We start from the raw sequence: 23,395 nt of genomic DNA, 5'->3' as shown, positions 1-23,395 counted from the left end.
ATTTATTACATTTTTATATAAATTATTTGCTTATCAAGTGAAAAGGAATCTAGCAGACCAAGGTTCTTCTGCCTCATTTTGCAAAATCCCTAAAAATGATAGGGGACTTTTTCATAAGATTGTATTTATAACAACATTAGAAAAAAATGTGCAAAATCCTTGAAAATCAGAAGGCACACAGAAACAGACTGATGCTGGAAACAGCCCAGACATAACAGAGAAGAAGAATGATGACCCCAGCACCCCATCTCTTTTCCCTGCTTTGTTTTCCTCTGTGTCATGTATAGTATCCTTTCTTCTTTCTCTCCTTCCTTCCTGTGATTCTTGATAGAAAGTTACAGCTCTTGGTCTGAATCTACCCCACAACCATGGTCATAATAAATTGTTTATTATGGGAACAGTGAAACCAAATGTTGTTTTGTCATAGCTAAATATAATAGCTACAACAAATAAATAAATCAATTCTGTTAATTATCCTCATTTTATATATAAATAAACAGAAGCACCAGGAGTCTGACCTTAAATTTTTTAACTGAAAGCTCATGTCCTTACACACATTGAACCTTGATGTCAGTACTTTACTTTTGCTTTGACTTCAAGGTAAGGGAACAGGGATTATTTATCAGAGTTAATTTTGAAAAGTCCTTCTTATTCAATAGATCGTCTCCTGGTGTTTGTGAATGTTTCTTGTCTTCTCTCCTCCTTTGCTTTTCTTCTTTTTAATACTGGCTCATTATTTCCACAATTCAAGTGAGACCAAGAATGAAAGAACATTCATTTACTGTTTCACAAGTTATTATTTTCCATTATTAAAATGGAATGTAGGAGTTTGTGTTTAGTATAGTTCATAGAAATAAAACAGAAGTCATGTTATATAATCCCTGATAATGTCATAATCTTTGTCACAGAAAGATAAACGCCATTTAATTTGAGTTGCCTGTGTTAAGGTATCTGGATGTCTTTGGGAGGTTGCATAGACCACTTCAATTCAGCCTCGCCTTCCCGGTCTATAGTAAAAGACGGATATAAACCCAATTTAGTTCAACCCAATTTTATACTCTATTCCCAGCTGTTACTGCCTTTACCCCATTTGGAGGAAAAAGGATCAAAGAGAAATACTCCTTTATTTACTAAGACTTCTAGAGTTTATATCATGAGTCTTTTATGCCCACGTAATAGCTAGGTTATGCATCAACACTGAAATAGAACATTTATGCCCCCCAATTTTTTCTCTTTTTCCTTTTTCAGTTCTGGCTTTAAACTTTTTCTCTTTTCACTGTTGGCTTTATTGCCCATGAGTTAACAAATCATATAGTATTATTTTTATTGACACAGGTAAATATCAAGTTCATATCACACACTTCTGAATATGACGTATTACTAAATGCTAGAGTTACTTTTTGTCGAAATTTTTTAGTAAAAATGTTAAATAGGAATTCTGTGGTTTTGCTCACTAAAGATATCTAATAGCTTAAAGACAAGATATAAAATAATTTAAGAAGTGCAATTTATTTCAGAATTGGAGGCAGAAAAGTAAAATGCAACTCTGCATTTTTGTTGTTCTCTTTGAGTCCTAGTTTATGTGCACATATAATTTTTGTATAGTCACAATTTTCTCATGCGTTTGCATCTTATTTAACATTATGAATTGAGCAGAATGGCATTTTCCACCTATTTATTTGGCTCCAAAATCTTTTATAAGTAAAATTTTCTGCTTCCAATACTAGTATTTTGGGGGAAGAGATGTTAGGATGAAAACTTGCACTTAATTTCACTCCCTTTTGGAAGCCAACTAAAACTGCAGTAAAGGGATTCTTTTTTAAAGGTGTAAATCCTCGGGGCCAGCCCGGTGGCGCAGCAGTTAAGTTCGCACATTCTGCTTCTTGGCAGCCCAGGGTTCGAGGGTTCAGATCCCAGGTGCGGACATGGCACCACTTGGCACGCCATACTGTGGCAGGCGTCCCACATATAAAGTAGAGGAAGATGGGCATGGATGTTAGCTCAGGGCCAGGCTTCCTCAGCAAAAGGAGGAGGACTGGCAGTAGTTAGCTCAGGGCTAATCTTCTTCAAAAAAAATAATAAAAATAAAAAAATAAAGGTGTAAATCCTCAAGGAAGTGGTTGGGGAGGAGGAGAGGGCAGAACACCAAACATTTTAGGACCTGGGAAGCAACAGCTCACTTAGCAAAACTCTGAAATCTAAAGTCTGGATTGGAAAGCCAAGAACTAACCAGTTTGCTTTTCGGAATCTTCAAAAGCCTCAGGATTTGTTGGCATAAAGATTTCTAAACGCTCTTTCCCTTTCCACACTTTATGGTAGCTACCCCTCCTCATCTAAGTAGAAGACTATTTATTCTGTGGAGGGACTAAAAATAGAGTGTTTGTAGACTGGGGAGGAGAGACTAAGTTAAAGTAAGAAGTGCCAAGTACCATTCCAAAAACAGATTGAGTGAAAGTAGATAGACCTAATGGTGAGAACCCCAATGTGGGTAGTGTGTTTGTCCTCCAGAACATAGACTTCAAGATGCCTACGTTGGGTTTTCTCTGCAAAAGGGCCTTTGACCACCCTACGGAGAATCTTGCACTCAGCAACACCTGTCATGCTTTAGCTCCTAGTCAGTTTCTAAATCCCAGTTCTTAATCAATGCCAGACACCCAGAGAGGGAAGGATGGCCTCTCACACGCAAGATGATGAAGGAAATAAATAGGAAAAGGCAAATTGGAGGAAATAGAAACTATGCAGGGTAGGAAAAAACCAAACATCCTCAGATAAATGAGAAAAAATAGTGTAAGCACAAAACTAGAACAAGATGCTATTTTTAAAGAAAAGGAACAGAACAAAAAAGTTTGAACATTAAAAACACAATAGCTAAAATGAAAGACAATAAAATGTTTGGAGAGAGATTTGCAGAAGTAAAGCAAAAAACAAGGAAATGGAAAATGGAAGAGAAAATATAGATAGAGGATCAGATGAAGAGTTCTAGACAGAGATAAACAGGAGGAAGTTGCCAAATAGCTCAAGTATCACAGAACTAAAGAATACAATTTTCCAGATTGGAAGGGTCTATCAAATGCCTACCCTAATGGATAAAAATAAACCTAGATCATGGCACATCAATGTGAAATTTTAGAATAATGGGGACAAAGAGAACATCTTACAAACTTCCAAAGAGAGAGAAAAAAGAATTACATACAAAAGATGTACATCAGTAGACATCAGATGTCTCAAAACAACACTGGCAACCAGAAGAAAATGGAGTATCGCCTTCAAAAATTTGAGGGAAAATTATTTCCAATATAGAATTCTATACCCAAATGATCAGTCAAGTGTGAGGTTACAGTAATGACATTGTCAAACATGCAAGTCTCAGAAAATTGATATTCTACATAGCTTTCCTCTGGAAGCCACTGGAAGATGTGTTCTACCAAAACAAGGGATTTAAATTAAGAAAGAACGTGGGCCGGCTCCATGGCCGAGTGGTTAAGTTCGTGCACTCCACTGCGGCAGCCCAGGGTTCAGATCCTAGGCGCGGACATGGCACTGCTCCTCAGGCCGCATTGAGGTGGCCTCCCACATCCCACAACTAGAAGGACCTGCAACTAAGATACACAACTATGTACAGGGGGGTTTGAGGAGATAAAGCAGAAAAAAAAAAAAAAGATTGGCAACAGTTGTTAGCTCAGGTGCCAATCTTTAAGGAAAAAAAAAATTAATTAAGAAAGAAGACTACATAGAAATCAGGAAACAAGAGATCTAACAGGAAAACAGGAATTCCTAGTAGTGTGGTGACATGAGAGCCCCAAATGGCTTATTTTCAAAGAGCAACCAGTCTAGATTGAAACAAGTCAGAAGGCTCCTGGAGTTAGGGTGAATACTTACACTGAGAAGATGGAAAGTGTGGTAGAGACAGGAGAAAAAGAAAGCTAATGCCTCATCTTTCATAGTGATGAGTCAATAAAAAATACCTAAAACTAGGGGCTAGCCGTGTGGCCGAGTGGTTAAGTTCACACGCTCTGCTTCAGTGACCCACGGTTTCATGAGTTTGGATCCCAGGCACGGACCTAGCACCACTCATCAAGCCATGCTCAAGTGGCGTCCCAGATAGTAGAACTAGAAGGACCTACAACTAGAATATACAACTATGTACTGGGGGGTTTTGGGGAGCAGAAGAAAGAAAAAAAAAGGATTAGCAACAGATGTTAGCTCAGGGCCAATCTTTAAAAAAAACCTAAAACTAAAAAATTAAAAAGTGGCAATACAAATATGTTATTTAAAGATATGGAGGTAAAAACCATAGAATTAACTAAAAGGGCTTTATGTGCTTGCTTCTGAGGAAGAAGAAATGGAGAGGGGACTGGATTCTTCTGGGAATATAAGTATTAGGACTAACTTATGTATGATTTTGATAAGAATAAACCCTTAAAAAATGAAGCTTCTTGTGAAAGGTCTGTTAAGGGTCCATGAGATTTAATTCAAATATAGTGTCAAAATCATACTTCATGCTGTCTTTTCTCTGTATCCACCTGCAGAATAAGTACAGATTTTGTTCTTTAATCCCTGTATTAATCATAGTGGATTGTTTCCTTGTGCTGGCAAATGGCCTGAATTACTTAGCAGCAGTGATTTAGTTTCAGTTTAATAAGTGTTTGAGGGAATAGAATATGGATTGGAAAAGAGAGTAAGAGCAAATAACTAGGTAAGTGACAGTGTCTATCTGCTTTACCTATGATTTTCTGAAATTCTGAAATTCATTCCATTTGAAGAGTTTTCTGAAGCAGAAGAGCAACCAACAATGTACAGGAGTTAAATGATCCCTATTTACATCAGACTAACCTCCTCTTAGGGTAAGGTGTGGTGACATTCGTAGAATGTGATCTCTGAGGGTTTAAGTAACTTACTGAAAAAGACACTCCACCCCTCTTCCCTTTTAGGCACTAACCAAGTCATACTTATGAGTCTTGCAATGGGTTTTCATCATTTTGGCATAGATCTAGTACATGTGCCAAAAGCAGTATTACAGTAGAGTAAATCAAAACTGTGTTAAGCCATATTAAAATTTGTGTCTCTCCTTTCTCTTTTAAGTTTGAATTTACAATATTTTTTAATAACTGACAGAGATTTACCAGAAACTTGAGAGCAGAACCCAGCTCTTGTATTTGTTTACTTGTTCATTCAGTCACACAGTCCTTCAATCAGTAAACACCTGCTGTGTACTGGGCACTATACCGTACACTCTCCCTGTGGTAGTTAAAATAATATACACTGTGCCTGCCCTCAAGGAGCTTATAGCTGTGTATGAGATGGAAATATACATTTTCAATAAATTTACAAGTAAATAAGCATATAATTATAAATTAGGATAATTACTAGTATGAGAAAATAATGCAATGAGGTGAGGGACTAATTTAATTAGAAGCTTAGACTCTGGATGGGAAAGAGCATTTTCAGACAGTCAAGATTTCAAAATGTTTACCTCCTATACACAGTATATGGTAGCTTTCTAGGAAGCTGCTGGATGATGCTTCCACCAAGACAAAACAAGCAAAGGTGAAAGGATGTAGATAATAGAGTAACCTAGTACAGGAAGGAGAAGAAGGGATTCATCAAGATAATGATAAAGAGAAATTCCAGGATTTCAGCTGTGCCTCTAAAACAGAGAAGAAACAAATCTAGATTGGGTTTGGTTACAATTCTCTGAAAGAAACTTCCAGATAAATTAATAGGATATCTGATGCAGCAAAAGAAATTGAGGAAAGAAATGAAATGGATTTCAGGTATATTTTGGAGGCAGAATGGTAGACCTTAGCAGTTCATTGGATGTAGAGTTGAGTGAGAAGCAGCAAGCAATGACTTCCAGATTTCTGCCTGCATGGATGGAGTGTTCATTTACCAAGTTACAGAAGTCTGGAGGAAGAACAGATTTCAGAGTAATATCAGAAGTCCATTTTAGACGTTGAGTTTGGATGCTAAAGAGATATTCAAATAGAGATGCCATATAGCCAGTTATATAAGTACCCTGGAGTCCAGAAGAGGGCTAGAGATAGAATTGTGTGACTATCAACACAAGGTGCTGTTTTGATGCTATGAAAGAGAATTAGATTGCGTAGGGTGAGAGGAAGGACCAAAAAGGTAAGAAACCAAAGGATAAAGTCCCAAGGAACTGGAATTTATAGAGTTCTGGTGGAAGAGGAGGAGCAAGCAAAGGAGACTGCAGAATGTAGACGGGGCCAAAACTAGTTTGAAGTGGGTTTAGGAAGGCATGTGAGTTGAGAAAGTAGAGACAGTGTATGTAGACAAAGCTGTCAAGAAACTTGATTGTGAAAGTGAACAGAGATTGGATGGTAGTTGAAGAAAAGTGGAGTAGAGGGAAGATGTTGGTTTTTAATAATTGCTTTTTAATTTGAGAAATATTAAAGCATATTTAAATGCTCATGGTGAGGCTCTAGAGTGACGAGGGGATAGTGGAAATGCTGAAGAGGCAAGAGGGAATGAGACCCCGAGTACATGTGAAGAATTGACCCGTAATATTAGGCATGTCAGGGCCAAGGCAAAAGCATACCACTTTCATGGTACAAAGATAAGATAAGTCAGCTTTTAATTCAGCCACGTAAAATGCAGTCTATTATGAGTAATTTTTCTTCTTTGACTAAAAGCCCTGAAACTATGAATATATAATTTAGTAATTTTATTGTCACTATGGTTACCTATATGTTATGCTAGTGAACATTTTTTTATAGCCTTGAATATAATTGGATCAGAACATTTTCTTTAAAGCCTTAGACATTTTCTCTTTTCAGGGGCATTAAAAAATAAATTTGATTGTTCCTGCAGTAAAGAGTGTTTGTATTTATGAGGAATGGTATAAAATGACCAAGTATTGAAAGTAAACAGAAAACAATTTCTGGGTGTAATTTTGTTTGCTTACTCTGAATTTTCCCCTTTTTTGCAGAGTCGAGTAAAGAACAGTTTGCCAGTACAAATATTGCTGAAGAGCTGGTAAAACTCTTCAAGAAACAAATAGAACATGATAAGAGGGAAATGATTTTTGAAGTTCTTGCTCCATTGGCAGAAAATGGTGAGAAAATAAATGTGCCTCTTGATTTTTGATCATGTAGGCTTTTTCTAATATTATTTAATTGCCAGCTATTTAACTCAAAACGCTTCTCTGTTTTATTAATGATGTGATGAATTTTATTTTTGGTATCTCTAACTTCAGCTACATTGTCTACTCCATAACTATATCTACATCGGCCCAAACTACTTTCCAGGTTCCTTTGATTTTAAAATCTTGGCAAAGATGGTTCTGTAGCTTGTACTTTCTTATGTACAGTGTGGAAAAGGCAGTGGAGAGACTGAACTCCTTTTATGTACCCTTTCAAGGCAAAGGGGGTAAAAGTTGGAGTCCCAGGCCTGCCATCAGTGTGGACACTGGTAAACTACTCCTACCTTTGGGCAAAAAATCTTAAGGGATACACCCTAGGAATGAGAGTCAACCAGAGCAAGCAAACCATCCCATATAAATAATTTTTCAAATACAGTGTGTAGCACATAATCAAAGAGGACCAGACACATGAGGAGACAAGACATTGTGAGCAAGAACCAGCACAAAGAACAGGCAACAGCAGCAAATCTCCAGATACTGGAAATATTAGACTTTGACTCAAAACAGGTATGCTTATTATGTTCAAAGAGTTAAAAGCAAACTTGAAAAATTTAGAAGGAAACTAAAAACTATAAAAAGTGACATAGCAGATTTGAAAAAGAAACAATTGGAAATTCCTGGATTGAAAAATGCAACTAAAATTAAGAACTTAATGGATGAGTTTAATGGCATATTAAGTATAGTTGAGTTAGAGAACCAGTGAACTGGAAGATAGATTGGAAGAAATTCAGAATGAAATGTAAAGAGAAAGAAAAGAACCCGTATACATAAAAGAGAAGAAGAGGTACAGAGGATAAAATGAGAAGTTCTCATAGTACATTTTTTGGAGTCCCAGGAAGGGTGAGGGATACAGAGGGCAGAGGCAATATTTAAAGAAATTTTGGCAGAGAATTTACCGGAAATTATGAAAAATACCAAAGATTCAAGAAGCAAAGTGAATCTGAAACATGATAAAAAGAAATCTACATCTAGATACATCATATTAAAATTGCAGAAAATCAGTGACAAAAATTTTAAAAGTAGCCAGGAAAAAAACACGATCTTAAAAAGGACAACAGTTTGTCTGACAGCTAACTTTCCAGAGCAACAGGAAAGTCCGAACAATGAAACAGCATCTTCTATGTGCTGAAAGAAAATACGCGCCAACCTGGTATTCTAAACCCAGGAAAATGCCCTTCAAAACTCAAGGCAAAACAGAGATATTTTCAGGTTAAAAACTGAGAAAGTGCACCACCAGTATACCCTCACTAAAGTAAATTATAAAGGGTGTTTGTGAAATAGAAGGGAAATTATTCCAGGAGGAAGGTTATAGATACAAGGGAGAATAAAAAGAGGGAAAAAAAACTAGCAAATATGTAGGTAAATCTCATGAACATTGAAAATATAAATAATAAAAACAATTTATTGTGAAGTTTAAAATGTATATGTATATAATTTAAAATATACCACAAAATGAGTATATAAACCTGGATGAAGTTAAAGGAGTTAAAAACTCCCAAGAAGGGCTGGCCCAATGGCCCAGCAGTTAAGTTCACATGTTCTGCTTCAGCGGCCTGGGGTTGGCTGGTTTGGATCCCAGAGATGGACCTACACACTGCTTGTCAAGCCGTGCTGTGGTGGGCGTCCCACATGTAAAGTAGAGGAAGATGGGCACAGATGTTAGCTCAGGGCCAGTCTTCCTCGGCAAAAAGAGGAGAATTGGCAGCAGATGTTAGCTCAGGGCTAATCTTCCTGAAAAAAAAAAGTCCCAAGACCCTTACATTGTCTGAAAGACAGTACTATTAGATTCTGATTATTCAATAATCTCAACTTTTAAGGTGGCCATTAAATAATGTTTAAAAACAACATGTAACAACCAAACTAATGGGAGGATTTATGAAAAGTTTTTTTTTAAATACCCCATCAATCAAAATAACAGGAGAGGGAAAAAAAGGGGAACATAGAACAGGGGTACAAATAGGACATAAAAAATATGCTAGGTGTGGGGGCCGGCCCTGTGGCCTAGTGGTTAAAGCTCGTGTGCTCTGCTTTGGCTGCCTGGGTGTTTGAAGTTTCGTATCCTGGGTGTGGACCTACACCACTCATCAGCCATGCTGTGGTGACATCCCACATATAAAGTAGAGGAAGGTCAGCACAGATGTTAGCTCAGGCCTAATCTTCCTCAAGCAAAAAAGAAGAGGATTAGTAACAGAATGTTAGCTCAGGGCTAATCTTCCTCAGCAAAAAAAAAAAAAAAAAAAACAGATTTATGACAGTATTTCAGTAATTACATTAACTATATGTGGCCTAAATGCTTTAGGCCAGTTCTAAAAGACCAGGTGCAGACTGAATTTTAAAAAGCCAAATATACTTTTTAAGACAAATAAAACTTAAGTACCAGGAGATTTAAAAGGTTGAGAATAGGAAAATTGAAAAATACATCATTCAAACCTAAAGAAGGCTGAGGTAGCTACATTAATATCAGATAAAATATACTTTAAAATTAAAAGATGTGCTAGAGATAAGTTGACTATTTAAGAACAAAAGGTCCAATTCACCTGGAAGCTATAAAAATTATACATTACCCCAAAAATATGAAGCAAAAATGTTCAGGACTATGAAGAGAAATAGACAAATCCGCAAAAATCATGGGAGATTGTAATACCTCTTTCAGTAATCTGTAGAACAAGCAGATTCAAAACAATAGGGATAGAAAATGGGAATCCCATGCTTAAGAAAACTGATGTAGTGGACACATTTTAGAACACTCCACCCAGCCTCAGAGCCCGTTCTTTTCAAGTACACATGAAACATTTAAAAACCTGTATACTTTCCATGACAGAAGATTCAACGAATTTCAAAGGATTGCAGTCTTAGACTATGTTCTCTGACCTAAGTAAATGGTCTAGTACCTGATAATAAAAAGATAACTAGGAAGTCTCTGTAAGTTTAGATATCAGGAAATACACTTCCAATACCTCAGAGATCAAAAAAGAATCAAAGAAGAATGATGGAAATTAGAATTTTTTTGCTTTAAATGAATGTATTAGAAAAGGAAAAAAAGCTAAAATCAGTGAGCTCAGTATTCATCTCAGGAATTGAGGGGATAAAAACGTAAACCCAAAGAAGAAGGAATATTGCTGTTAATACAACAGAAAATATGTAATGCAGTATAAGCATACACTCGTCAATATTGTGTCTGAGAAGATTTAATAAAACTGATCAATCCCTAGTAAGGTTAATCGGGAAAGAAAGAGAAGGCACAACCAAAATCAAGAATGTAAAAGAGGATTTCACTGTAGATCTTATTAAGAGAATGTTGTGAACAATTTGATACCAATACATTGTAAAGTATAGGTGGCAGAAGAAGAAATTGAAAAGCTGAGTAATCTTAAATTCTTCTGGAGAATAGGAAAAACAAATATCAATCTATTTTATGAGGCTAATATAACCTTTATACCAAATACCAGCAAAAACAATACAGTCATGGACCATGTAATGATGTTTTGGTCAATGACAAATCGCATATACCATGGTGGTCCCATAAAATTGTAGTGGAGCTAAAAAATTCCTATCATCTGGTGGCATCTGAGCTATCATAGCACAGTGCATTACTCACGAGTTTGTGGTGATGCTGTGTAAACAAACCTATTGAGCTGCCGGTCATATAAAAGTATAGCTCATACAATTATGTACAGTACATAATACTTGGTAATAAACAACTGCGTGACTGGTTTATGTATTTACTATACTTTTTATTGTTATTTTAGAGTGTACTCTTTCTACTTATTAAAACAAGTTCACTGTAAAACAGTGTGCCATGTTACACCAGCAGCAGCCTCATACATCCCGTGTTTACCGCATCTCTTGATCGCATCATTTTCTCTTGTGCTTGATTTAATCTTGTGTTGTTTTGTTCCTCGTGGCCCGTAACCATACAAAATCTACTGCTAATGTTGCCAGTAAGTGGCCACATTGAGTGTTGACCTGGAAACAAAATTAAAAGTGATTAACGGCTGTAAAGGTGGAAAAGCAGTGATGGTATTGTTCGCCAGTCAGGCATGTCTTATTGCACCACACCCATCATCTTGAAGAACAAGAACAAAGTGATGGAAGCTGTTAAAGGATCTGCTTCACTGAAAGCAATGAGACTAACAAAAATTCGAGAAGGACATCTATCAGACCTGGAGAAACTTCTAATGACCTGGATTGAAGACCAGACACAGAAGGGTATCCTTCTGAGCACCTTGACGATCACGCCAAAGCAAAAAGTTTACAATGGTGAAAGAAAAGGCTGGACCCAACTACCATGTTGAATTTACTGCTAGCTCTCGGTGGTTTAAATGATTCAAGAATCCTTATTCAGGGTCTGGCCCTGTGGCTGAGTTGTTAAGTTCGCGAGCTCGGCTTCAGCAGCCCGGGGTTTTGCTGGTTCGGATCCTGGGCGTGGACATGGCACTGCTCATCACGCCATGTTGAGGCAGCATCCCACATGCCACAACTAGAAGGACCTACAACTAAAATATACAACTATGTACTGGGGGGCTTTGGAGAGAAAAAGCAGGGGAAAAAAAAGGATTGGAAACAGTTGTTAGCTCAGGTGCCAATCTTAAAAAAAAAAAAAAAAAATCGTTATTCATTACATAACCTGAAAGTGAGTGGTGAGTCTGCGAGTGCTGATGTGAAGGCAGCTGGAGAATTTTTGGAAACTCTACATAAGCTGATAGTGGAGGAGAATTACTTGCCAGAGCAAATATTCAGTATGGATGAAACTTCCCTGTTCTGAAAACAGATGCCTGAAAGGAGTTTCATCCATAAGGAGGCCAAGACAATGCCAGGTTTCAAGGCTTCTAAGGACAGGATAACAGTCTTGCTTGTGGGGCAGTGTCACAGGCTACAAACTGAAACCCTTTGTGATCTGGCACAGTGAGAACCCCAGGGCCTTCAAGCACATCAGTAACCTCACACTGTCAGTGCACTACAGGAGCAGTAAGAAGTCATAGATGACCCAGCTCCTCTTCCAAGATGCCCTCCTGAATTGCTGTGCCAGCGAAATGGAGAAGTACTGTTTGGAGGATAACATGCCTTTCAAGATTTTGCTTATTGTTGATAACGCTCCTGGACATCCTCCTTTTATTGGTGATCTTCATCCCAATTTCAAAGTGGTGTTTCTCCTTCCAACACCTCCTCCGTCATCCTACCTGTGGATCCAGGAGTTAGAGCAGCTTTTAAGGCCTTAGTAGGCCTAAGTCCTAAGGAGGACTTTTCCCAGGCTGTTGCTGCAACTGAGGAGGACACTAATGAAATTCTAGAAAGATTACAACATCTGTGACTACATCAAAAGCCTTGCTTAAATTTGGGGTGATGTCAACAAGGAGTATATGAATGGCGTCTGGAAGAAGACACTCAAGAGGTTTGTCCATGACTTCCAAGGATTTGCCAAGGATGAGGAGGTTGCAGAAATGAACAAGGCTGTGGTTGAGATGGAAACAACTTTAACCTGGGTATGGGTGAGGATGACATTGAGGCACTCTTAAAGGTGGTTCTTGAGGAATTGACTAATGAGGAGTTGGAACTGGAACAGGAACATATAGCTGAAGAAGAGGCAGGAGAAAAGGAAATTACAGGACGAGAAAAAGAACCTGCAAGAAAATTCACTGTGAAGGATTTAGCAGAAGCTTTTGCAGACCTCAACAAGCTCCTTAAAAAGTTTGAAAACATGGACCCCAACACTGAAAGGTTTCCACTAATAGAGAGGAATGTTCAGGGTGCATTATCTGCTTACAAGCAAATCTAAGTTGGAAAAAAGAAAGAAACCAAGCAAACCACCATGGACATGTTTCTGAAAAGAGTGGTACCCCCTCAAGAAGAGCCTCAGGCAGATCCTTCAGGAGGTGTTCCAGAAGAAGGCATTGTTATCATAGGAGGTGACAGCTCCATGTGTGTTATTGTCCCTGAAGACCTTCCAGTGGGACCAGATGTGGAGGTGGAGGACAGTGATATTGGTGATCCTGACCTAGGCCTAGGCTAATGTGTGCGCTTGTGTCTTAGTTTTTAGCAAAAAAGTTTAAAAAGTAAAAAAAAGAAAAATTTTAAAAATAGAAGAAATCTTATAGAACAAGGATATAAAGAAACTATTTTTGTACAGCTGTACAATGTGTTTGTTTTAAGCTGTTACTAAAAAAGTCAAAAAGTTAAAATTAAAAAGTTTATGAATAAAAAATTTACAGTAAGCTAAAGTTAATTTATTATTGAAGAAAGAAAAATATTTTCTTATAAATTTAGTGTAGCCTAAGTGTTTATAAAGTCTACGGTAGTGTCCAGTGATGTCCTAGGCCTTCACATGACTCACCACTCACTCACTGGCTCCCTCAGAGCAGCTTCCAGTACTGAAAGCTCCATTCGTGGTAAGTACCCTATACAGGTGTGCCATTTTTTATCTTTTATACCGTATTTTTATTGTACCATTTCAGTGTTTAGTTATGTTTAGATGCACAAATATTTACCATTGTATTACAATTGTCTGCAGTGTTCAGTCCAATAATATGCTGCACAGGTTTGTAGCCCAGGAGCAACAGGCTGCACCCTACGGCCCAGGTGTGTAGTAAGCTGTACCATCATGTATAGAGTGTAAGTGCACTCTCTGATGTTCGCACAATGGCGAAATTGCCTAACGAAGCATTTCTCAGAAAGTATCCTTGTCGTTAAGTGACACATGACTGTATAAGAATGAAAATTAAAAGCCAGTTTCACCATGAACATAGATATAAAATTCCCCTTCAAATTTTAGCAAACCAAATCCAGTAATATATTTAAAAATTAACATGCCGAATTGGATTTATTCTGAAAATGCAAAGCAGTTTGATATTCAAAATGCAATCAGTATAACTCATCACATTAAAACTTATTAAAGGGGAAAAATCATATGATCTTCTCAGATTCAGGAAAAGCATTCGATAAGTTTAACCATCCATTTCTGATTTTTAAAAACTCTTTGCAAACCAGCACTAGAAGAGAATGAAAAGGATATATACTAGAAGCCTACAAAAAACCTCATACTCAATGGTTAAACAAAAAACATTTCTTTTGAGATTGGGAATAAGAAGGATCATCCCCACTTCTATTCATTATTGTGTTGTAGGAACTATTCAGTGCAGTAGAGTAAGAAAGAAAAGATATAGGAAAGAAATAAAACTATCATTATTCATAGATGATATGATTATGTATGTCAAAAAACCAAAAGAATCTATCGATCAATTTTTTTCATTAATCAGAATTTAGTTAAGTTGCTAGCCAAAAGAAACAAACAAAAAACCAGAAGCATTGTATTTCTGTATACCAGCAAAAAAATTAGAAATGCATTTTTAAAAATTCATTGTCTACCATAGTATAAAAAATTAAGTACTTAAGAATGGACTAATAAAAGATATGTAAGATCTCCGGCAGAAAACTGTATAAAATCATCAAGAGAAATTAAAGAAGACCTAAATAAATGGAAAGCTATGTCACTTTCTAGACTGGAAACCTCAATGTTGTAATGATGTTTTGTCTCCCCATATCAGTCTGTAGACTCAGTGCAATTCTAACCAAAAGACCAGGAATAGCCAAGATACCGAAAAAGAGAACAAGGCAGCAGAACTGGTTTTACTGCATAACAATAATAAAACTTTTATCCTGATAAAACTATAGTAATTAAAAGACCTTTTGGTATTGGTGCAAGGATGGACAAGAAGACCAATGGAACAGGATAGCCCAGAAACAAATGGATACATTAATAGATGTTTATTTTATTAGGAAATGAAAAAAGATGCCACTGAAAAACAATATGGAAAAGACAGTCTTTTCAATAAACAGTGCTTAGAATGGAAAAAAATACAATTGGAGACACACCTACACACTCCCACTTCATACTATATAAAAAATTCATTTCAGATAGGTTATTGACCTCAGTGTGAAAGTTAAAATCAGAAAGTTTATCTTAAAATATAAGATACTAATATTTTCATGGCCTTGGAATACAGGAAGTTTTCTTAAGCCACAAAAAGCAGTAACCATAAAGGAAAAGATTGATAAATTTGGTTATTTTAAAACTATAAATTTCCATTCCTTGAAAGGCATCGTTAAGAATGAAAATCAAGACAGTGGGTGAGAAGAAGATATTTACAACACATATAACCAGTGGAGGGTTCATGTGTACAATATATAACAACTGCCATAAATCCTTAAGAAAAATGTGGAAAACCCAGTGGGAAAATGTGCAAAAGATTTGAATAGGCACTTGACAAAAGATAAAATCCAAATGGCTAATAAACACATGAAAATACACTCACCTCATTAGTAATCAGGGAATGCAAAATAAAGCTGCAATAAAATACCACTGTGTACCCACCAGAAAGTCTGATAATACCAGTGTTGATGAAAGTGTGGAGTACCGAAACTCTCTGTAAGTGCTGGGGGGAGTGTAAATTGGTACCTTGCGGAGAACAGTAACTGCTGAGTTGGAGATATGCATACCCTGTGATCCAGCAATTCCACTGGATTCCAGAAAGTTGTGTACATGTGCACTAGGAGCCATTGCAGGAATGTTCATAACAGCATTATTTTTAAATACATATACATACATATATACATACGTATATGTGAACGATGGTGATAAAGATGGATGCCCTTGGGCAGAATGGTGTCGGCAAATGTGTGCCGTGTATATATATGATTACAGTCAGACTGTGAGAGGAGAGATCTGTAAACTTTAATCTTGACACATTTTAAATTTTCTAAATGCCTTAGGTCTTATTCTTCAGAGAGAAATTTGTTTTTCATCCCATTTAGTGATTTGAGCAAATGAAATTTTTTTGTGACCTTCAGTCCATTTTATACCTGTAAACTTCCTTGCAGTATTTGAAAATGTGTTTTTATTTCTTATTTCTGTTTTCTCTTCTCCCACCTTCACCTCCGTCTGTTTCATAATTGTTCAGTGGATTGAATGATACCTTTGAAAACTTGTTTCTGGTCTATCCTTGGCATAGTATATCATCTTGGTTTTCCTGGTGTGCAAAGGAGAGTGATTCCAGCATTTAAATTGGAATTTGTATAACTCAAGGTTTTTAGTATTTTTAAGGTTTTTTCATTATGGCCCTTAATTCTCATCACCGCACATTTCTAGCCCTGGCATTCTGTAACCAGGGAAACGCCCTACTTTCAACATGGCACAGTGCAAGTGTACCTTTAAAAACAAAATTACAGGTCGAATATTCTGTGTATTCCAAGATAATATTCTAAAGAAAATCAGTGGTCTTGGTGATAGGAAAAACTAAATTTTTTCACATTAAAATTGCCTGAAAGAAAAAGTCTTAAGTATAAAAAAAAAAATCTGTTTCTCCCAAATAATAAGCTGAAACTGCCATTGCTGTAGATGTGGAAACATACAGTTTAGGGAAACCAATGACTCAAATAAAATCCAACTGAAAAATAAAATTTAAATTTAAAATCTCTGCGTAGCAAATCTATTTCTGAGGATAGTTGATTAGCATTTTTGTTAAGCAGTATCAAAAACACACAAAGGATTTAGGTAGGCCAGTTCAGGTTAAAATACAAAGATGAAGGAGGTGTAAGATCTGCTCTAATGAGGGAGGCAGATCTGGAGGCAAATATAAAATCTTCAATAAAATAAGTTCTGTAATGAAAGATGTTTAAGATAGTAGGGGTATAAGCAAAATTGATTTGATAGGCAAGTAGAGTATGCTCTGAAGATAATTTTTAAAAATATAATGAAGATGTAAATTCTGTCTCTAAAATTCCTTATTTTGTTGGTTATCCATCAGAAAGCTTGAAAGTTATTTTTTCTTTCAAGTTTTATTATGAAAATTTTAAAACTTATTCATATGTAGAGAGAATATAACATAATGAACCACCGTGTACCCATCACCCCAGAAAGTTTCAAATTAGTGAAAACCTGAAGCCCTTTTTAAAAACATAACTTTAAAGTTTAGAAAGTTATAGGTTTATTAACTGCCTTAGAAAGATAACATCTATACAAATCTGAATCCAAATAAACTTGTGATGTAGTTTGAAATTCACTAATAGCTCTTTACTTTTCAATAACTTTGTATTCAAACTCCATTAGTGGATATATTTTAACTTTATATAACAGGTGTGTGTGTTTTATTTTAAACTGTGTGAGATATTTTATAGTATTGGCTTTTAAACATGAGCATTATACTTAGAGTAACACTGGAGTGATATTACTTGCCTTCAGAGCTGAGAATTAGTTTGTTTAGGTGCTGCCTGATGTTGTGAAAGGTGACGTAATTTCAAGTGGAAAAATGAAATAAAGCTTTTGTGTGTTTAAGCTGCAGTGTCGGATACTTTTAAAACTCAACTCTTCAAAGGTGTGTTATCTAAATCATGCATTCTCTTGCTTCCTTATAATTCTTTATAATTGATTGCTTATACTAGAATTCCTGTTTCATCTCAAATTTTGGTTATTTTGTTCACATTATTCTTTAGATGCTATTAAACTACAGCTGGTTGAAGCAGGCCTGGTAGAATGTCTACTGGAAATTGTTCAGCAGAAAGTGGATAGTGACAAAGAAGATGATATTGCTGAGCTCAAAACTGCTTCAGATCTAATGGTTTTATTACTTCTTGGAGGTGAGTTGTAATTTATGCCCACCAAAGAACACGATTGTCAGATTTTTAAAATTTTACTGTCTCTTTTTTAAACACTATATTAGGCATTTTACCTTTTTTTTTTAATCTCGTTTAATCCTGTTGGTGTGATGATTTTGAAACCCTAAGCACATCATGGAGAGAACTAGAGATAATGAACCTGGAAAAGAGGAGTCTTCACTATCTTACCATATTTAAAGAGCTGTCATATAGAAGAGACAGCTTTGCCACCTGAGGACTAAAAGCTAGATGGCTAATTGGGACTTAGACTAGAAAAATTCTAAACTGTCTTGTCCAGTCTCTACTAAAGTTTATGATAAAAAGTCATGACTTTTCCTTTTGTGAAGGATGTAGTTTCCCAGTTAGATATTTGCTTAGAAATATGGATTTATTACTCCTAATTTATTACTCCTCTTACCTGTTTGTTTTGTTTACCTCCAGATGAATCCATGCAGAAATTATTTGAAGGAGGAAAAGGTAATGTGTTTCAAAGGGTGTTGTCCTGGATTCCATCAAATAACCACCAACTACAGCTTGCTGGAGCATTAGCAATTGCAAATTTTGCCAGAAATGGTAAGCATCCTTTTTCATCCTTTTGAATTAGACCATCCTTTTTAAATCAGATCTTATATTTTTTTTAATTTTTGCTTTGCTTTACATTTACTAAAGCTGGAACAGTTCAGAAGTGTACGTAGTGTGTATGTGTACTGCTACCTTAATTTTTCAGAGATCTGAAATACTTAGAGTCACTTTCCTAGCAAATTACATATTTTATGCAATTCAACTAAGTTCTGTTAGTTTAAAGATCATAAACAGTGATTGTGAAGTTCTTTTGAGTATTCTGCACTTCAGAGATTGTAAACTTGAGTCCCATTCTAATATACACCTGATTTGGAAGGATATGATCTCTTGCCTGGTGATTTTATGTTGGATTTAGTAATCTGAGTATTCATTGTAGGGTTATTGTGCCTCAACTTATACTTTTATGCCTACAGAACTTGTGTGGGTAATCCTCTGGTTCAGGGTAGAACATTTAATTTAATTAATTTAATAATACTTCAGAGGCATCAGACCTCCCTGGTTACTTCTGAAGTCTGCCACTCCTGCTGTTCTGTCTAGAAACTCATTCTTATACTGTGTCTAGGAAATATGGGTAATTTTTGGTTTTAGTTTGATTTCGTTCTAATATGAAGTTGTTATATTATAATGGATGACTTATTCCATTTTTACTCCCTTCTTTTTGAGGACTGTCATTAGCTCCTTGATGGAATTAAGCTGGCAAAATATTGATAATTGTTATACCTAAACATAGGGTAAATAGTGTTCATTATAATATTCTCTCTGATTTATAGATGTTTCAAAAATTCTGTCATTGGAAAAGAATTTAAGTATCAGCCGTAATGACAAAATGTAGAGTACTGTCACAGCATCCTTGGTGGAATGCAGGCGTACTTAACTACAAGTGAAGACTATGGGTGGACATTTCAAGCATGTGGTTTCTACTTATTCATCTTCTGATACATGATCAGACTCTAAGCTAGAGATTTTTCTGATTTTTAAAATGTTATCTATTTTAGGAAGTTTGTCATCAGTCTTCTCACTCAGTAAACAAAATAGTCTATAAATATGATGGGAGAAAGAGTTGGAATTCATTTTATTTTCCTCTATCTCCATTTTCCCTAATGTAGATAATGGGCAGGCATCGGTATTACAAAATATTTATAGATATTTGTAAAGAGGAAGAAAAAATATGCTTTTGTTTCATTCAGATGGAAATTGCATCCATATGGTAGACAATGGGATTGTAGAAAAGCTCATGGATTTACTGGGCAGACATGTGGAAGAGGGAAACGTAACCGTGCAGCATGCAGCACTCAGCGCCCTCCGGAACCTGGCCATACCAGGTAAGACCTGAGAGGGCTGCAACTGTGTAAGAAATAAAATCTGTCGTTTTGAGAAGATATTTGCTTTATGTGATTTGTGGACCTCCCCTGATCAAGAAAAGAAGAAAAGTAGTCTTCAGAGTGTTTACATTTTTCTTACTAGTAAGTAGAATCATATGCTAACTAAGTTCTCTGAAACTATACAAGCATCATCTTTGCCTCTGTTCAGATTGTTCAAATATTCTGTTCTATTACCTTTTGCAAACTCCTAGATTTTCATCATATTGTATAGTTAAGGTAAGTTAATGATGTCAATTAAAGAGTCCCCTAAAGAATGACTTCTAATGGTGTTTTTCCCTACAAGCAGACATAGAATTTTTAAAAATATCCTTAATGTATCTTTTCGGATTAAAGGCTTTTGAGCCAGGAAATCACATTATCATGAGAAGTAATACAGAAGTTACTTAAAACTATTCTTTTGTTTTACTTTCTAAAAATAAACTTCTGATTAGGTGACATAGTATAATTATATGCAATCAGTTTGGTTCATATAGCAGATTAATATTGTTTATTAATGTCTGTAACATCTATATTAACACAGGTGGATCAAGGACAGAGGTAAAAAGAAACATTTATTAAAGTTGAAGGATTGCGGTTTTTTTGTAAATAAGGCAACAGTGTCAGATTTCCTTTACAAATTATTTAAGTGTTTTGAGGTTAGGTTTAAAAGCCAGTAAGTATGATTTAATATGTTATACTCCTTTAGACAAACAGGAGACTTATCCCCCAGCACCCCCTCCCTCCAATCCCATTCTTAAAATTCAAAATTTTATATGTTTCATATAAAATTTATATAAATTAAATAAAAAATATAACATAGGGCCTTAAAGATAATAAGCCACTCAATAAATGTGTATTGAATTGAATGATTATTATCAAGAATTGTAACATCATTTTAACCATAGTCTCTTTTTTTTCTTTCTCTCTAGTTGTAAATAAAGCAAAGATGTTATCAGCTGGGGTCACAGAGGCAGTTTTGAAATTCCTTAAGTCTGAAATGCCCCCAGTTCAATTCAAACTTCTGGGAACATTAAGAATGTTAATAGATGCACAAGGTAAAAGAAATGCTTTCCCAAGGTACATAGTTGGTATGATAGTCTTAATGTGCCTCTAGTTGAAAAACGACTTGTTTTTAGCTTTCAGAATTATGTAATCATAAAGATTAATAGCAAATAAAAGGTAAGAAGAGACTGGTTTTGGAATCTCATTCATTAATTACCATGCTGTTGTTATAATTGACTTTAAATGGAAATTACATCGCATCTTTCTTTATTAGTACATATAATCCTGGTTTTAGGTTGATTTATTAGCAGTTCCTCAGGGGTTTTTATGTTTTAGCATTCCGTTCCCATTTTTACCTTGTCTTCAAAATCATCATGTTTCAATACAATGACAGTCAAAATTTTTTAAAACTGATTTTGCAAACAGATCATTTTTCTGTTTAGAAAAATGGCAGTGAAAACCACTCCTTGCAGTGAGTTATGTTTATTTGCTTATTTCTGAATTCTAAACCTTTCTCTGTATTGATTCCTTAGAGTCCTTCTAAAAACCCATTACAGTTTGCCAGAGTACTAGTGGACTCCAGGCGGAATCCAAAGAGTATGTGGTTGTTTATTTTTGTATTTTGTGTGAAGGTCTACAACTTGATAGAAAAACCAGATCGTCCATCAGATATGGAGTATTTGCAGTTCTCACTTTATTAAAATTATGGTTTTTAGACATATAATTTTCCTTCACACTCATCCATCTTTACCGCTTATTTCAGTGGAGTGCCCATCAGTGATTGATTCTTTTGTGGTTTGCCTTCCTTCTTACAGCAGAAGCTGCTGAACAACTGGGAAAGAATGTTAAGTTAGTAGAGCGTTTGGTGGAATGGTGTGAAGCCAAAGATCACGCAGGTGTGATGGGGGAGTCGAACAGACTGCTCTCTGCTCTCATACGACACAGTAAATCAAAAGTAAGTTCCAGAGGAAACCCGTCACCAGGGAACATTTGAGTGGCCTTTTTGGAAACCCAGTATCATAGACCCTACATCAAAAAGCTTGCGTTTTTATGTATTTATGTATAAATTAATTACAATTCTGGAAAAATATTAATTAATTAACAATTCTGGAAAAATAATTAAAGATTGAGCTTTTTTATTTAGTTCTGTTCCATAATAGTTAAGAGTAAGGCTTTGGAATCAGAGATGAGTCCAAACTTTATCTCTGCTATTTATTGGTCAAGTGTCTTCACATCTCAGTATTTTTTTTTTTTTTTTTGAGGAAGATTAGCCCTGAGCTAACATCTTCTGCCAATCCTCCTCTTTTTGCTGAGGAAGACTGGCCCTGAACTAACATCCGTGCCCATCTTCCTCTACTTTTTATATGTGGGACACCTGCCACAGCATGGCTTGCTGAGCGGTGCCATGTCCGCACCTAGGATCGGAACCGGCAAACCCCGGGCCTCCAAAGTGGAGCATGCAAACTTAACCACTGTGCTGCCAGGCTGGCCCCCACATCTCAGTATCTTAATATATAAAAACTACTGTAATACCTACCTGAAAGTGTTGTAAGGATGATTCAATGGAATCACGTATACAAAGTGCTCAGTTGGTGCCTGGGACATAGTAAGTACTCAGTAAATAGAAGGTTCTGTTGCTGCTGTTACATTTACCACCGCCACCACCATCACCAGCACAGTGTCCAACATCTGTGTGCCAGCCACTGCCCAAGCTGGCTACTGATCTTTAAAAAGAAATAGTATCTAGGTAATATGTGGTGCCCAGAACTCACAGAGTTGGATGAAATCCATTCTCATGGCAGTGTCCAGCCTAGTATGTGTCTGGCACTTGGCAGATCACCTATAAATATTTGTTAAGTGAATGAATAAAAGAATGAACAAATGACCTATTTTAAAGATCACAGGGGTGGGAGCCCAGGCCAGCAGTTCATTGGCTGATTTAGTATCTGGACTATATACCTTTTATTTTGTTAGAACCTCTTTTCTAAGGAGAGCCTTCTGACCACTTTGCTTCTGTATAACTTCAGTAGAGTAGTGATTATACATGAGAAGAAAGACAGTTTAGAACTAAAATCCACCGGATATTTTCATTTCTTTATAGAAAAGATTAAAAGACCATGGCAAGAGAAAAAACTTAAAGATATTCCTTGATTTGTGTAAATCTCTTTCATATAAATAATTTACTTCACCATAATAGCTGTTCCAGCTGGTTGGCCACAGGAATGTTCTTTCCCATCATATGTGACTTCTTGGCATCTTTCCCTTGCACAAAGCAGCTGTTAACCAGGACCTTCCTGTTACTTGTCTCACCCAGAGCAGCCTGGAAGCCCATGCACTTTCACTGACACCAATACAGGACCAAGTAGTATGTTGGCAAGATAGACAGTATCAAGAAGAAATAGCAAACTGCCCTCCTGTGGTTCCCCTTTACCTTTCTCCATCGTAACTGCTGTGTCAGGCCCATTCGTTCATTTAACAGTTAAGTTTTCAGTACTTGCAGTATAAAAATTATAAAATATAGTGTTACTTGCTAGAATTGACTGTCCAGTATGGGGACAGATATATAAAAACAGCATTAAAGCCACATGCGCCATTTAGGTGTAACTTAGAGGAAAGACAGACCAACTTTGTCTGGGTGTCA

The 23,395-nt window shown here is 36.2% G+C and overlaps 1 protein-coding gene across 16 annotated transcripts in view; it reads left to right on the top strand.

Moving 5' to 3' along the window:
• Positions 1–23,395, top strand: part of RAP1GDS1 (Rap1 GTPase-GDP dissociation stimulator 1) — a 147,871-nt gene that overhangs the window by 106,930 nt on the left and 17,546 nt on the right. For 9 of the 16 annotated variants that reach the window (XM_070614220.1, XM_070614227.1, XM_070614217.1 and 6 more), the window contains 6 exons: positions 6,950–7,075; positions 17,648–17,791; positions 18,251–18,382; positions 19,579–19,713; positions 20,682–20,807; positions 21,570–21,709. In XM_070614220.1, the coding sequence (XP_070470321.1) occupies positions 6,950–7,075; positions 17,648–17,791; positions 18,251–18,382; positions 19,579–19,713; positions 20,682–20,807; positions 21,570–21,709 (803 nt within the window). The remainder of the gene's footprint in view (positions 1–6,949; positions 7,076–17,647; positions 17,792–18,250; positions 18,383–19,578; positions 19,714–20,681; positions 20,808–21,569; positions 21,710–23,395) is intronic. The other 7 variants (XM_070614225.1, XM_070614223.1, XM_070614219.1 and 4 more) reach the window with 1 other exon arrangement.

This window comes from Equus przewalskii, chromosome 3 (genome assembly GCF_037783145.1).
Source record: "Equus przewalskii isolate Varuska chromosome 3, EquPr2, whole genome shotgun sequence".
In the NCBI taxonomy this organism is placed as follows: domain Eukaryota; kingdom Metazoa; phylum Chordata; class Mammalia; order Perissodactyla; family Equidae; genus Equus; species Equus przewalskii.
This window is presented reverse-complemented; position numbering and strand designations above follow the sequence as displayed.